General features: G+C 40.8%; 2 protein-coding genes across 4 annotated transcripts in view; one reads left to right on the plus strand and one right to left on the minus strand.

Moving 5' to 3' along the window:
* dcaf7 (ddb1 and cul4 associated factor 7) overlaps nucleotides 1–7,606 on the plus strand; it is a 52,584-nt gene extending 44,978 nt beyond the window's left edge. Inside the window, exon 6 of the mRNA XM_048560404.2 lies at nucleotides 22–7,606. Coding sequence (XP_048416361.1) covers nucleotides 22–194 — 173 coding nt within the window. The 3' untranslated portion in view covers nucleotides 195–7,606. The remainder of the gene's footprint in view (nucleotides 1–21) is intronic.
* A 1,165-nt stretch (nucleotides 7,607–8,771) lies between these two features.
* Nucleotides 8,772–14,580, minus strand: part of kcnh6a (potassium voltage-gated channel, subfamily H (eag-related), member 6a) — a 220,707-nt gene continuing 214,898 nt past the window's right edge. The window contains exons 14-15 of one of the 3 annotated variants that reach the window (XM_048560824.2): nucleotides 11,225–11,426; nucleotides 8,772–9,013 (exon numbers count right to left, since the gene is read on the minus strand). In XM_048560824.2, the coding sequence (XP_048416781.1) occupies nucleotides 8,984–9,013; nucleotides 11,225–11,426 (232 nt within the window). In that variant the 3' untranslated portion in view covers nucleotides 8,772–8,983. Of the gene's footprint in view, nucleotides 10,301–11,224; nucleotides 11,427–14,580 lie in introns of all 3 variants that reach the window. The other 2 variants (XM_048560822.2, XM_048560823.2) reach the window with 2 other exon arrangements.

Consider the following 14,580-nt stretch of genomic DNA (forward strand, 5'->3'; position numbering starts at 1 on the left):
CTGTTTTTTTTTTGTTTCAAGCGGATGATCATCAGGCACTTATTTGGGACATCCAGCAAATGCCACGTGCCATTGAAGACCCGATTTTGGCCTACACAGCAGAAGGAGAAATCAACAATGTTCAATGGGCATCAACCCAGCCTGACTGGATAGCCATTTGCTACAATAACTGTCTTGAGATCTTACGGGTGTAGTCCTGTTGATCTACACTAGTCAAGGGAGGGAGATGGGGGCTATTGTTTGTATGTAAGTGTGAATGAGATAAAGTTAAGGATGTTTGTGCAGATTCTCAGTGTTGTGTTATTGTATACAGAGTGCAATTGGCCCATTATGGGTCCAAAGTAACTTTCTTTGGGATTCCCGATTCGTTTCTCCTCCCTTACACCCCACCCCGCAAAAAAACTTCCTTTTAAAAATATTGCTTAAACCATATGGTAATGAAGCTTTTATTCAATCGACAAACCCTTTTTCTCAAAGACCATCCTGTAGCAATCTTTTTAAAAATCACCTAAGTACGCAATTTACAATTGGGCTGATAGCAACTGGGATCAGTCCAGTTCAGAAGAATTGTTTTCTGATCCACTGCAGTCAGGGGATTTACTGAAATCCGGTGTGGTATGTTTTGTCGCTGCAGCTGTGAGCTGCCGTTTATGCTAGGTGTGACAGCAGTTTTTTTTTCTTTTCTGTGAGGTAAGAACTAGTCCTTTCAGAAATTAATATTGAGAAATACTTTGACTCCCTGAAGTGTCTATCTAGGAGATCTTGTGATGAGAATGCTGAGTGATGCAGTCAGCAGTGATCAGTGCTTTTTGAGCATGCACTTCAGTTGACAGTTTGTAACCCTGATTCTGCCCCAGTATCAGAAATGCTCATCTCTATTCATCTGCCTTCATGATCATTCTGAATATGCCTGGCCAACAAACAACTGAACACTACTGACAGCACTTGTGGGAGAAAGCTGTGGAATGCTTTTTTTTGTTCAGTTATGTGTTTTTCCAGGTCAGGTCCCCAGTGCACCTCTGTCTCTTGGTAATGTCAATGAGATGCTATTCTTGACTCTGGGAAACTGGGAACATTACACATTGATGGAATGTAGCTGTAGTTTGGGCATTGTGCAGTGATTGTTGCTGGTACTGACTGACTGCTGTTGAGAATCACCATTTTACTTTGACTGAACTGGCAGATGTCCTCAACTTGTAGTTTGCGTATTGCTGGTGTGTTCCCCACATCCAGCCACCTAGCTCTTCCTTCGGCATGTTTGTAAAATCACAAAATGACTTTGGACAGACTGCCTGCAGTTGCCATGGACCTCTTGTGGCTATCAGCTTCTAACTTGTACCTTGGTACAAGCATTGAATTTGGAGTATGTTTCCTGTAAAATTGGATTATTGAGTGCTATTTTTTATAATACATGCCATTGTGCTGAAGTGGGAGCTCATGACTTGAGAGCCATGCTTTTCCAAACTAGTTGTATTACATATTTTGCAGGTCTGGGGGAATAGTACAATTTATTTGGTCTTGACTGCATTTTTATCAGCTGAAGCAGCCAGTTAAACATTGGCAAAAACAACTTCATGTTATGAAGTGTGACTTCTTCAGGTAATTGAAACTCAGTAATGCTTTACAGCATTCTCTTTGTCATTTCATGCCCATTCTGCTACTGCCCACCTACACCCTATCTAAAGCAGTGTTTAACAAACACTGAATAATGTTATTTAAGAGAATGGACAGAAGAGCATGCTGTGATGAAGTACAGTTGAATTGCAATAAAAATATCAATCTTGCATAATGCAGTTCCAATTCTGCATCAGTGATTGTCTTGGGTTCTGTTTGTGTGCTCTATTTGTCCAGTCCCTTGCCTCTGAATTCCAGGCTTCTTGATCTCTGAAGGTGGTACAAACCCAGCATACTTTCTTATTTTTTTTGATGGAGGGGAGAGAGTGATGTGTTTTGTCTTTGCTTTATCATCACTGTGGATTTAGTGATCTGATTTGAGTGTAGAGTTGTAGAGGTAGGGATATATGTATGTGTTTCGACATTTACAGAATAACTAGAGTTCTTTCAAACTGCTTTAGATGTTAAAGCAAGAGTACAGGTGAGGGGGCTACCATTCACTTCCAGTTAATACTTGCTGGGGGTTTCACAGACCAATTTTGTTGGGAAGAACGTTTAACATTTGGGTATCTCAGCATGTGAGGGGAGAAGGTTATTTCTTGCTGCGTAAAATTGAGTGAAACCCACTCCCTATCGATTTCCTTTTCCCTTTAATGGAAATGCATCTATATTCAGTCAGCCTCTTGGTGTGTCTGTAGACAGCTGCACTCCTGCAGAGATGCTAATCATGCAGAACATTTATTAATGCCCCCCCCCCTCCCTAAACTCACCACCTTTAATATATTGAACAGTGACTTGATACAGCGACACAATTTGGGAGAATTTTTAGAAGGAGGGGATATTGTGCGATCAGTGGGAAGAATGGATGCATGCTCTAGATGGGAAGTGAACCACCAGTTTCTAATCCAGAGCACTTAAAGCGGGTTTGAAGTGGCTGTGATTTGAGGTTGAGTTTGTGCAGTGGATGCATGTGCTAGTTTCCTATGACCTGGCTGAGCAATGATTTGTACAGTTCACTAGTTGGAATATTGGAGTTAAGTTTATAATTAGGTTCAGGATTTTTGAACTGTTACTGGGTACCAGAGGTTACAAGTATCACTATAGCACTGAGCTACAGTACTGGTTATACAGGTCTGTCACTAAGAGGGTCTTTCATTGCACATTGGGTAGAGTGCTAGTGGATTTGTGTCACTAGTGAAGAGAGCAAACTGAATTAATAAATAGTAATATTGCAAAGTTGATTTGCACATTGGAGTCTTTAAATATTATGTAATAATAACTTATAAATTCCTCCCAGTGATGGTACTTGAGACCTACTGGATGAGTTACTGGTGAATAATGAGTAGCTGTGGTGTCTTTATTTTCCAGTTCTTTGACGGTAAACATTTTGACAGTCAATATTGGTGCCCTCTTGATCCCAACTGACTGGGAGTACCCACGATACAGCCCCTCCCCGACCACTATTATTTGAGTTTTTCCAACATCTGGTAACTTTTTTTTGTAACTAACTGCCTGACTCTTCTCTAATTACTGTAGCAATCAATTATTTGTAGCCAGTGGTGGTCAGCGTGGCCAAGTTGAAAAATTGAGTTGAGGGGATTAGTTGTTTAAGATCCTGGGTGTTCACATGTCTGATTCTATTAGCTTCAAACTGTAGAAGGGGTCAGGTTTTCAATTTAATTGGCACAATTTGTTGTCTCGAGTTTTATTAAAGTGACCAAATAGTGTGATCTGTTGCCACCCACTGGTAAATGAGCTGTAATGTAAAACCATTCCTGCTTAAAAATAGTGGTTTGTATTGAAACCCAGGCTCCTCACTATGTTGTAGAAGTGAATAATATAGGTGAAATGATGACATAAAATCAGGTTCAAGCCCCAACATGTGTTGAAATAACCCCAATCAATTTGACACATTATTTGAGGAATATTGTGCTCAGTCTTTTGGGTTGATGTGTTCCCCTTCCTGTTCAGTTTTGAGCTGGTGTCTCCATTTTTGAGTGTGGGATAATCGTTCACTCCGTGAAAACCAGAGAAAATAATGTATGTGCGAGATTCTGTTTGACTGATGTGTAACCTTTTTCATTTGTTGGCTTTTAGTAAAAAGGTGCCCAGTTTGCTTGCCAGGCTATGATACTGCTTGGTGACTCTTATCCTTTGAGCTGTTGTACATGCTGAAAGTTCCACATCTTCAGTAATGAGTCTTTCCGCTGTAAATATAGTGTACCTCTTTACCTGTCTGATTCTGCTGTACAAAAATGAAAATGGTAATTTTACACAAGTCTCTTTTCTACAGCATATGTTGTAAACTTCTGTTTCTGGTCCAAGAAAAAGCTGACACACTGATACCATTTTTTAAAAAGATCATGGTGAGAAAAAGATCCAAGATTTTCTTGTGATATGATAAAATCATCATGGCAAGACAGAATGCTGTATGCCAGATTCACTGATCTCTGTCGAATACAGCTATTGGCTTAGCGTCCCCTTATGCTGAAGAATTTCTGGTTGTGGCACTGATTATGGTTTACTCTGGGTTCGCGTTAGGAATTGGAAATTAGTTAAGAAATTGGTTAAGAAGCAGATTTTGTACCTGAATTCATTTCCTATATTTGCAAATTCTCTAAATTGGACTATACACCATCACTACTCAATTTAAAACTAGCTCGCTCATTCACCTAATACAGCCACGTGGTGCCATTTCTTGCACTGTATGCCCAATTAGCACGTACAGTGGGCAGCATTTTTGTCGACTGGCTTATATTTCTCTGTAGTACTGAACTTCTTCACAAATGTTCGAGAATAACATTAGCTCAGATATGGATGGTTCACGTCATTGCAATCAATATCAACATGAGGATGTCGTATAGCTTAAATAGTGTAAAATAATTATAGATTGACAGTGGTAACTTCTGTCATGAGCGATGTATGACATGGGCTACAGTCCAAATGGTTACTTTGTTGATAGCAAAAGGAATGGAAATGATAAATTATGTACGTTTATTAGTATTGTTGTTCCTCAGTATTTTAAGTAAATTTGAGATAATACGTTATAGAGGGTGGCAGCTCTGTAGCTGGTCTAGATTGAGATGTGGGGTCATAGTAATTGTATCAAAGCTTCTTCATCCCCTTTCCCAACACCCACTTACAAGCTCTCCCTAGCAACTCCCACTTCCCCCACAAGAGCAAGAATTAACCTACGCTATGGTTTGCCTTCAGTTGCCCTCAGCTGAGCACATGGGTTTCTTATGGGGTTTGTTTCTGCACACAGCTTGGAGTTTTCACAGATTTATTTAAGTAATACAAGGTTAGTTTGCTGTTGAATGTGTTCCTTTCTGCATGACTCATTTTTTAAAAACTTTTAGTGACATTCAAAGAAGTTCATTTTAAAAAAAAATTACTGTAAACTCTGAACAGATGGGCTCCAGAGCATCAGTGAGCCCTTGTATTTCATAACTGACTGCTGTTGGATATGAGGGTTTAATTTCGGTGGTTTGTTTATTCTATAGCTCCTCCGTACATTGCTGGTTCATCGCTCGGTCCCTACCTTGATGTAAGAGGTGCTAATGTGAAGCATTGCAGACTGGATACAGTCACTGCCACAGTACTTATTTAGGACCCATGTTTTCAAAGCCTGTTGCTGTGTATTAAGTCATTAATTTGTACGGTATGTTTTATATGCTGGTTAAATATCTGCTATGTGTTCCTGGTATTTGGAAGGAGGGACATGTGGTCTGATTCTGATCCCTGTACATTACACTGCATACCTGATTCTTACAAGAGCAGCATGTGATTTACCATTGTGTTTACATTTTGTGTTGTTACTGTGACAACATCAGTGTGATAGATTTTAGTGAAGTCTAACAGGGCAGCTGAGAGTTTCAGAATGTGATGCTGCAAATATAGTTTCTTCACTCGGATTCAACAAAGGCCAGTTGTGCTTACATTGTTATTAGTTCTTGCTGACCTGGGCTGTGTTGGGAGTGTGGGTATTTGCAACTGGATATAGGATTCATTGGTGCTGGAGACAGTTCTGGAGAATGAATCAAACAAGGATTGTATGATATTGGATTGTGAGATTTCTTGGTGTTTTTATTACCCACTCCATTGCGCAATGCTCCAAAGTGCTGAATCAAAGGTTTTTTGGGAGAATAGCCTTCTACTTTGGTCTAAGTTGACTGTAGCCAGCACATACAGGGAAGGTTTGTAATGTTGACAAGTGGAAGAATGAATTCAATCTGTTGTTTTCCTGTGTGGAGGCAGAGTACAGTTTTTTTTTTGTACACAGTGCAAACTTCCCTCCGATATCTCACCCAGGAGATCATCACTTGGGTCTGTATGGAATGTGTCAGCAGGCTGTTTGGCCAAAGGCACTGTAGCTGAGGTTTATCCCATCCTTGCACTTTCCTGGGAGGAGAGTCCTCAATTATTGATCAGCAATAGAAATTTGACCCAAATCTACCACTCCCCACCCGATTGGAACTGAACTTGAAGCACTTGCTGCACTGACAGATCAGTAATTTGTAGAAACTACACACAGAGCTTGGCTCAGGCTTATGTCTCTGACATGTAACAGGTTCTTTATCCACTGGAAGAGGCAAGTGTGTTGATGTAATTTAACCCTTGCTTGTTTGCTGCAGGCATCACACTTGGCCATTAACCAATTGCTTCCCTAGACGCCTTTATTAAATGTGTCCTCACTCCAGAAATTCACTGTTAAACATTAAGCACACTAGTTTTGCTCTGACAGGCCCCATCTTTATTTTGGTGTGCAGTGGTTGTAGTTTTAGACAATGTGTCAGTGAATGCTGATAGCCTGCGTGCTTAACAATCCGCTTCTGAATTCTATGGCTTAAAAGTAATGTTTTAGCTGCCATCTGCTGATCTTTTTGTTATTCTTTGTTCCATCAGATTCCAGACTTGATTGCGTAGCACAACCTGAGTTTGTTTACTTCAGTTGACAGTATTTCTAGATGTATGTGCCAGTGAGGTGTGTATAGTATTAGTTCATGCTGCTTGGAAAGTGCAAAGTACAGATTCTGGTTTGGAAAGAGATTCAGTCATTAAAGGCTGCCAGACATTTTTGTGTTCAGTCTGATTGAAGTAGATTGGGGTGGAAAGTGGAGTGTATGGTCATAAATTTCAAAAGGGTTAAGTATTTGTATGGTTCCTTGAAACAACACAACAGCCCCTTTCTTGAACACAGAATCTGCAGCATTTTATTTGTAACCTAGCAGTCACTGATCCTCAACTAAACAGCCCACTACAAACCAGACTGTCAAGTTCCCCATTTCAGGGACCGTCACTTTATTCACTTAATTAAAGGTTTTCTTTGTTGAAGCTGTTAATGTAAAATCCCACCTTGCACGTTGCCTCCCCCTCGTTTTTTAAATTATTCCAGTCCATGCAATATCTCTGACATTTTTATTCTTCTGAAGGTTTGTTGTAGTGTAATAAGTGCCCCATCCCCCTCCTTCATTTTAAACCTCTTGCCTGGCAGCTTGGTTTTGAGTATAGCTGCCATGTGTTTTTTTTAAGTCGTTAGTTCAGATGCTGTATGTCAGACTGAAGCAGGAATCTTTTTAAATTCCTCCTGTCTTGATTTTTTTTTTAAAAAGAACACAATGCATCTTTGGAATTACACAAGCTGAACATGTTCATGAGGCATTGTTTTCTCGGCAATTTACCGAGGAGTTTGTCCTAGCACTTTCGGTTGGTGCCCTGAGGTGTAATTGCAAGGCCATTGCATTTAATGTTGGAAGGAGAAACCATCTTATGTTGAAGAAACGATTTGTCATTAATTTAAAGTCTTCAAATTTTTGAATGTCCATTTACCCTGTAAATGGCACTTTTTAATATTTATATTGTGTGATTTTTGTCCGGTTTCTGTTCATTAATGAATGCATAGCTGAATGCTTTCTTAGAACTGTAGAATGTTTTTGTTTACAATGGAATATATAATATGTTAACTTTTTCTTAATAAAATTATTGAAGCGTGTCAGTGCTGTTGTGCGTATCTGCCAGTTTTTGTTCTACAGGTCATTCCCATTTTTCCTATTGGAAAATCAAACCAGTTCTTGTGGTGCATTACCAGTTGAAACTACCGTAAACTTTGTACCATTATACTGAATGAATCAGTCATTTACAGCAATGGAGGAGGCCATTTGGCCCATCACATACATCCTATTTCCTATCAAATTACATTGCCCGCAGTCCTTTTAACTGTTGAACCATTGCCTGATTCAGATTTATTAGTTATCCACTCTAACAGATGCTGGAGCTGGAAAAATAAAGAAATATATTTCTGGACACTAAAGGCATCAGGGAATATGGGGAGAGAGCAGGTGTATGGTGTAGAGATAACGCCGATCATGCTAAACGGTGTAGCAAGCCTGATGGACTGAGTGTCTACTCTTGCTCTTTCTATTTTTACTTCAGAAACATTGTAGAGAAATAATTCACAAAAGAAATAATTCCAGCAAGAATTTAAAGACAAAACTTAGCTTTAAATTGTGATAAATCAGAGTTATGAATGAGGCCTATGCCACTTTCTGTAACCACATTTGTAAGTACTTTTATATAATCCATATTCTTACTGTTCAAGCAATGCAAATATTGAGATAGTATGTGAGGATGACTGGATGCATTTGATTCTAAAGGCTTGCTCTTGTCACTTCTAAATGCTGGGAAGACTAGACATTTTCCCCAAACAGCAAAGAGGTAAATGATCAGATAATAGCCCTGATATTCCAATGGTGAGGTAGTCATTGCAACAGTGTAAACGGGAGTTGCACATTGACATCATGTGTAATTGTTGACAACGCTGAACCCAAAGAAATTGCCCCGAAATTGAAACTTTCCAGCAGGTATCCTTTGCGTCTGGGAATCTCCAAGATAGGCCCATAAAGTCAGAAGTTGGAGGCTTCCACCTTGCTTGAGCTCAACAATTGGCCAGAATCAACTGAACTGGGGAGCTATTAAAATGGAAACCATTACCCTGTTCAACAATACCTGAGCATCAGCAGAGCAGACACTTGCCTCACACTCTCTTTATCTCCCTACTGCCTTTTAGCACTTAATTGGATTTGAGTGCTTCTGTCCACACTATTTCCGCCCCCCCCCCCCGCCTCCCCCCCCATACTTGGCCATCCCTCTACCACAACACGAACAACATTGACTAATCTTGCTAAAGCCAATTGCATGGTTCTTGGACAAATGAAGACAGCATTATCTGAGCAATCATTATTTATTATATATTTAATGCAAATCTGTTTCTGGGTCCTTGATGGCTTGGCTGATGAGACCATTATGTCCATTTTTCTTTTATCTTATCACTCATCCTGCAGGAAATAGGAAGCCCCAACTGCACAACAGCTCATGAGGTTGAGATGACAGTAGCTGAAACCTGCAGGAATCGGGTTCAGGTGAGAATGCTGGCAGTGTACAGAAGAGAGTTGGTAGGATCATGCAAGGTACACGTGCTATTGGGGGCTGCTTAACAGTCTTCTATATTGCACTGGGGAATGATAAATATCCTCCATCACACACTGTATTACTGGAGGAAATGGGAAATCTAAGAAGGATTGCCCTCCTTTAGAGCTGAGGTGTTTACAGCATGCAAGGTTATGGGAGGATTTGGAGAACCTGCTTGTGCTGGGGGACAAATATTACACATACCAATCTGCCCCCAAAGATTAGAATTACCCCAGTGTTGAAGGACTAATAGATTTGCTTTTTGGCTGGACAGCGAGTGACATGAATGGAAAGGCAAAGTTTCTACTGTGTATAATTCTCAGCCAATCACTGCAGCCTGTTTTACGCATTCTCTAAGGTAAAGATGACCCTTCCAGCACAAATGGAGAGGAAAATTCAACTTACAATCCAGAGTTATAGAGAGAACTCCACTACACTCCCCGTCAAACAGTCCAAGGGAGGGTACAGTGCAGGTTGAGATACAAAGTAAAGCTTCCTCAACACCGTGTCTAGCAAACACGTCCACTGCAGGTGCCACATAGGGTTAGATGGAATAAAACTCCAATGTACCACTTTTCATTGTTCCATTGTTGGCTAATCCATTGAAAACTGTTGCTGTCTATACTCAAACCTGTGTGGACAATGTTCTTGTTATATCCTGAGATGGTTCACTGGCTTTTGCTTTCATTTCCTGTGGTTAATGATGAATACTTTTAAAGTGATAAAATTGATGACAAGCTGACGGGTTTGCTCTGTTTCCACTTTGTCTTGTCTAATTCCTACATAACCAGAATTGTTTGAGAATGTGCAGCAGGCTGTGCAAAACAATCCTGCCAGATTTCCCAATTGCGGCTTAAAACCAAGTCCAGGATGGTCCCCCGAGGCAGCACTGTTCTCTGCAAAAACAGGACGGAGCGAAGTAACTTTCCTGCTAAGTCATGATGAGGCCTTAACTGCCTGGCAGGACTGGGTCTGACACATGTCTCTTAATGTCTGTATCTGTGCTGGAGCTTTCCAAATCCTCTGGGAGAGAAGGAAAGCGAGATGGGCTAAAGCAAGGGGATGAGGGAAAAGTTGCTGCCAGGGGAGGGGAAGTTTGTTGACCTGGTGGAAGGTTGAGGGTCAGACTTTGGTCTGGTGCCATCATCAGCAGGGCTCCACCAGTCGGGGATTCCTGGAATTTCTCCTGTGGTTTCTCTGCCTTGGAGTAGTAAGGAGTCTGGAGAAAGAAACAGCATTCCATGAGAATTGTCATGCTGATCACATTCTTACGATTTAATGATTTAAAAGATGGGCAGAATTTGAGTAAAGTGGCAGGAGATAGCCAGGAAAGGGTTGAAGTAAAGAGGGTCAAACAGCCTGGTCAGCCTACTCCATCATTCAATACAATAATGGTTGGTTTTCAAACCCAACGTTCCATTCCTGTGCTAACACCAGGTCCAAGTCCAAATGATTCTCTCAAACTAATTAAATGGGTCATAAGTAGGAGTAGGAATGGAGCATACATTCCCTGGTGCTGCCTGCTTTAGCATTCACTGTGATCATGGATGATTTTCTATTCGATTGTCACTTTATCCCCCACTTTTCATGATGCTCAATACCCTTAGTAATGATAGACTGTTACTAAAGCATATTCACCAATGTGGTATCCACAAAACCTGGGCATGAGGAATTTCAACAAGATTCAAAATCTGGAACTCCTTTTTTTGTTAAACAACACTGGGTGTACCTACATCTCTCAAATTGCAGCAGTTCAAGAGATAACGCAATGTAGAGCTGGAGGAACACAGCAGGCCAGGCAGCATCAGAAGAACAGGAAAGTTGACCCTTTCGATCCTTTCCAAGTTTCCTGTTCCTCTGATGCTGCCTGGCCTGCTGTGTTCCTCCAGTTCCACACTGTGTTAACTCTGACCCCGGCATCAGCAGTTCTTATTTTCTCTGCAGCAGTTCAAGAGAGAGCTTAACAGCACATTATCAAGGGCAACTAGGGAATAGGCGGTAAATGCTGGACTAGCCAGCAATGCCAACATCCTAAGAATGGATCAATTTTCATAACTGGTTTCTACTTCCTGTTCATATGACTGACAATGGAGTTTCAATGGCAGACAGTTTTATCCCATTCAATGCTAAATAGGACACTTACTTCCAGAGGAACCGCTGAAAGTGGAGTTGCAGGTTGAGTAGAGGACAACACTTTAGGTTCTGCTGACAGTGGAGAGTACATATCAATGGGATGAGATGTTGGTGACACAGCACTGTAAGCTGGGGGAACAGGTACAGGGACTGCCTGACGCTGCAGGAGCTGCAAGATGATGTTGATATCGGCTGTCATCCTGGTCTCCAATCTGTGGCAAAGTCAGAGACATGCTGTTAGCTGAGCTTCCTGACCTCAAGGCCATTGAAAGGAGACCCTCAAATATTTTTTTTAACTTTGCTACCAATATCTAACTCTGGTGACTGCCCAATTCAAGCCATGTAGGAAGGCCAGTGGCACACAATGACCAGATCTCAGGTCTCATTTCATGTAACCAAGGCTCTTGCAGACAACAGAGATAGGATATTTTCTATTTATTGTCCTGGCCTATGCTCAAACTGGTTTTCTACGTTAAAAGCACAGTTTCAACCAAACACATTCCCCATCCTTATACTTTCGTCTTACACTTGAGTGAGGTTCCCTTCCTGGTCTCAGTGCTCCGCCTACTTACCCAAGACTTGGTCTCCGGGCCTGTGAACCCGTGCCAATTCTACGGCTTTAAATCCACTTCAGGCTCCCTGTCAATGACTTGTTGACCTACATCCATCCCTTGGCCAATAGTGCTGGCCTGAACTGGCACCCTGGCATTCCGCACATGTGATCTCCCAGATCAGAGGAGTACAGACATTTGCTGAGATTGATGTTCAGCTTCCATGTCACAAAGCTCAAATCTCTACAAACAAGAGATATTAATATTTATGCTAAGTTTAGAAAAGCTTCTTGGCAATCTGCCCATTTTGGGAACCGATTGTTCTCACCATGCCCAAGTGGCAACTCTGAGGTTTGACAAACTTCAACTTTATAACATACAGGATGCTAAGGGACTGATGCAGCCCTATTCCATAAATGGTCTGAACCCTCAATGAAGTGTTTTAATGATTAATTAAAACCACTTGGGAACTCTACAGTCTTCTGAACTCAATACCGAGTTCAACAATTTTAGGGTTTGAGGCAAATCCTTACCCCGATCCCCACACACCAGACCTTGTTATCACATGGTCTGCTTATACACACCACCCATTGTTAGCCACACATAGTACCCATTAGTAAATATTCACTCACCTGGGCTGATCATTAGCCACTCCTTTGTGCAACTGTTCTTCTCTCTCTTTGGGCTCTACCTCCACCTATCTTTACCCTCTTCCACCACCATACCTTAAGCATAAAAACCAGCATTTTTCAGCTACCATCAATTGTGAGGAAAGGTCACTGGACCTGAAATGTTAGCTGGCCATACCTGTTGAGCTTTTCCAGAAATTCTGTTTTTATTTACGCATTTAAATAATTAAATTTATATGCACTCAATGCGTGTAATGTAAAGGCTGGTATGTTTATTTTTGATTTCATATTCCTGTGTATACCTAAATAATTTTTAAAAAAGCTGTTACTTTCTTGTTAGCCGCTAAATTTGTCTTGTTTCCTATGTCGTTGTTATATTTGCATGTTTTAAATCTGATTACTTAGTATTCTTGAATGTTTTTGATGTAAGTCACACTCATAATTCAGTGTTTGGGCTGCAAATGTGTTTCTTGGGCAAAATGCCATTATTATTAACTCACTAACTGGCTCTGTCTTTAGCCAATGCCAGATCTGCATAAGGTAAAGTTACTGGATGTGTAATCTAGAGGGCCAGGCTAATACTTAGAGTTATTGGCTCCGATTCCACCTTGGCAACTTGTGGTCTTTGAAATTCAATGAATAAAATCTAGAATTGAAAACCAGTTATCAATAACAGTGGCTGTGAATCCAATGTAATTGTCACCTTCCTTTAGCAGCCTGCTTTGCTCGGATGGGCCTAAATACAACTACAGATCCATAACAATGTGGTTGACTTTAAACTGCCCTAGCAAGACTGACAATTCAAGGCCAATTTGAGATGGCCAACAGATTCTAGCCTTGTCATTGATATCCACATCATGTAAAGAAAGAATAAAAAATGCTTGACAGTGGGAGTGTTGAGTGATCAGGAAACCAGGAACTCTAACAGTTGTTCCCTTCTAGCCTGGATAGCGAGACTATTGGTGGGAACTTCTCTTAGTTTCAGTCAATGCATTCAGCATTGGTGAGGCCACTTTTAGAATACTGTATTCAATTCAGGTCTCCCTGCTGTATGAAGATGTTGTGAAACTTGAAAAGATTTATAAGGATGTTGCTTGGTTGGAGGGTTTGGGCTATAGAGAGAGGCTAAATAGGCTGAGACTATTTTCCCTGGCATGTCAGAGGCTGAGGGGTGACCGTATAGAAGTTTATAAAATCATGAGGGGCATGGATAGGGCAAATAGACAAGGGTTTTTTTTTCCCCAGGGTAGGGGAGCCCAAAACTAGAGGGCATAGGTTTAAGGTGAGAGGGGAAAGATTTAAAAGAGACCTAAGGGACAACGTTTTCACACAGAGGATGGTGCGAATATGGAATGAGCTGCCAGAGAACGTCTGGAAGTTGGTACAATTACAACATTTAAAAGGCAACTAGAGGGGTATATGAATAGGAAGGGTCTACAGGGATATGGGCCAAATGCTGGCAAATGTGTATAGATTAATTTAGAATATCTGGTCAGCATGGATGAATTGGACCGAAGGGCCTGTTGCCATGCTGTACATCTCCATGATTCTATGACGATAACTGAGTCTAGGGTTTTGTGCATTTTTAAAATTAAACAATTAATTAATGTGAAACAATACGAGAATTTGTGTCAGTGGTGTAAGACATTTATGTGTCTATGTGTGAGAATATGAGAAACATCCCTCAACTTGACTGAGTATACTGGAGGATGTGTTAATATGATTGAAACTGTAAGTGTGAGTATTGGTGAACATGTGTGTGGTTCCTGCTTTTTTCACATTCACAATGATGTGACCAAGTAGTAAAAAAGTGTGGCATCGCTCATATAACAGAATAGCGTGATGGCAAAATGCCATGGAATTATCACTGCAGTACCTACGCACGGGCGATTCTGAACTTGAGAGTTTTAACCTCCCTCTTTCTTCTGTAAATCACTGTACTGTTGTGAAGATGGATCATAACCCCAGATCACCTATGGACACATTGAATTTTTAATTCAAAATGTTATTTAAAAAGAAGAACTACAGCCAAAACAAAAGTGAGGATACATATTTTAAGCAATATATTTCAGTGATTCTGGAAGACTCTTGGATTATCCTCAGCCTTAGTGGAGACTCTGTAATATACCACCTGATGACTGTCAAGGAGCTTCAAAGAGAAGTGCCTCAAAGAGAAAAATTCATTG

This window comes from Stegostoma tigrinum, chromosome 31, assembly GCF_030684315.1.
Source record: "Stegostoma tigrinum isolate sSteTig4 chromosome 31, sSteTig4.hap1, whole genome shotgun sequence".
Taxonomy (NCBI): domain Eukaryota; kingdom Metazoa; phylum Chordata; class Chondrichthyes; order Orectolobiformes; family Stegostomatidae; genus Stegostoma; species Stegostoma tigrinum.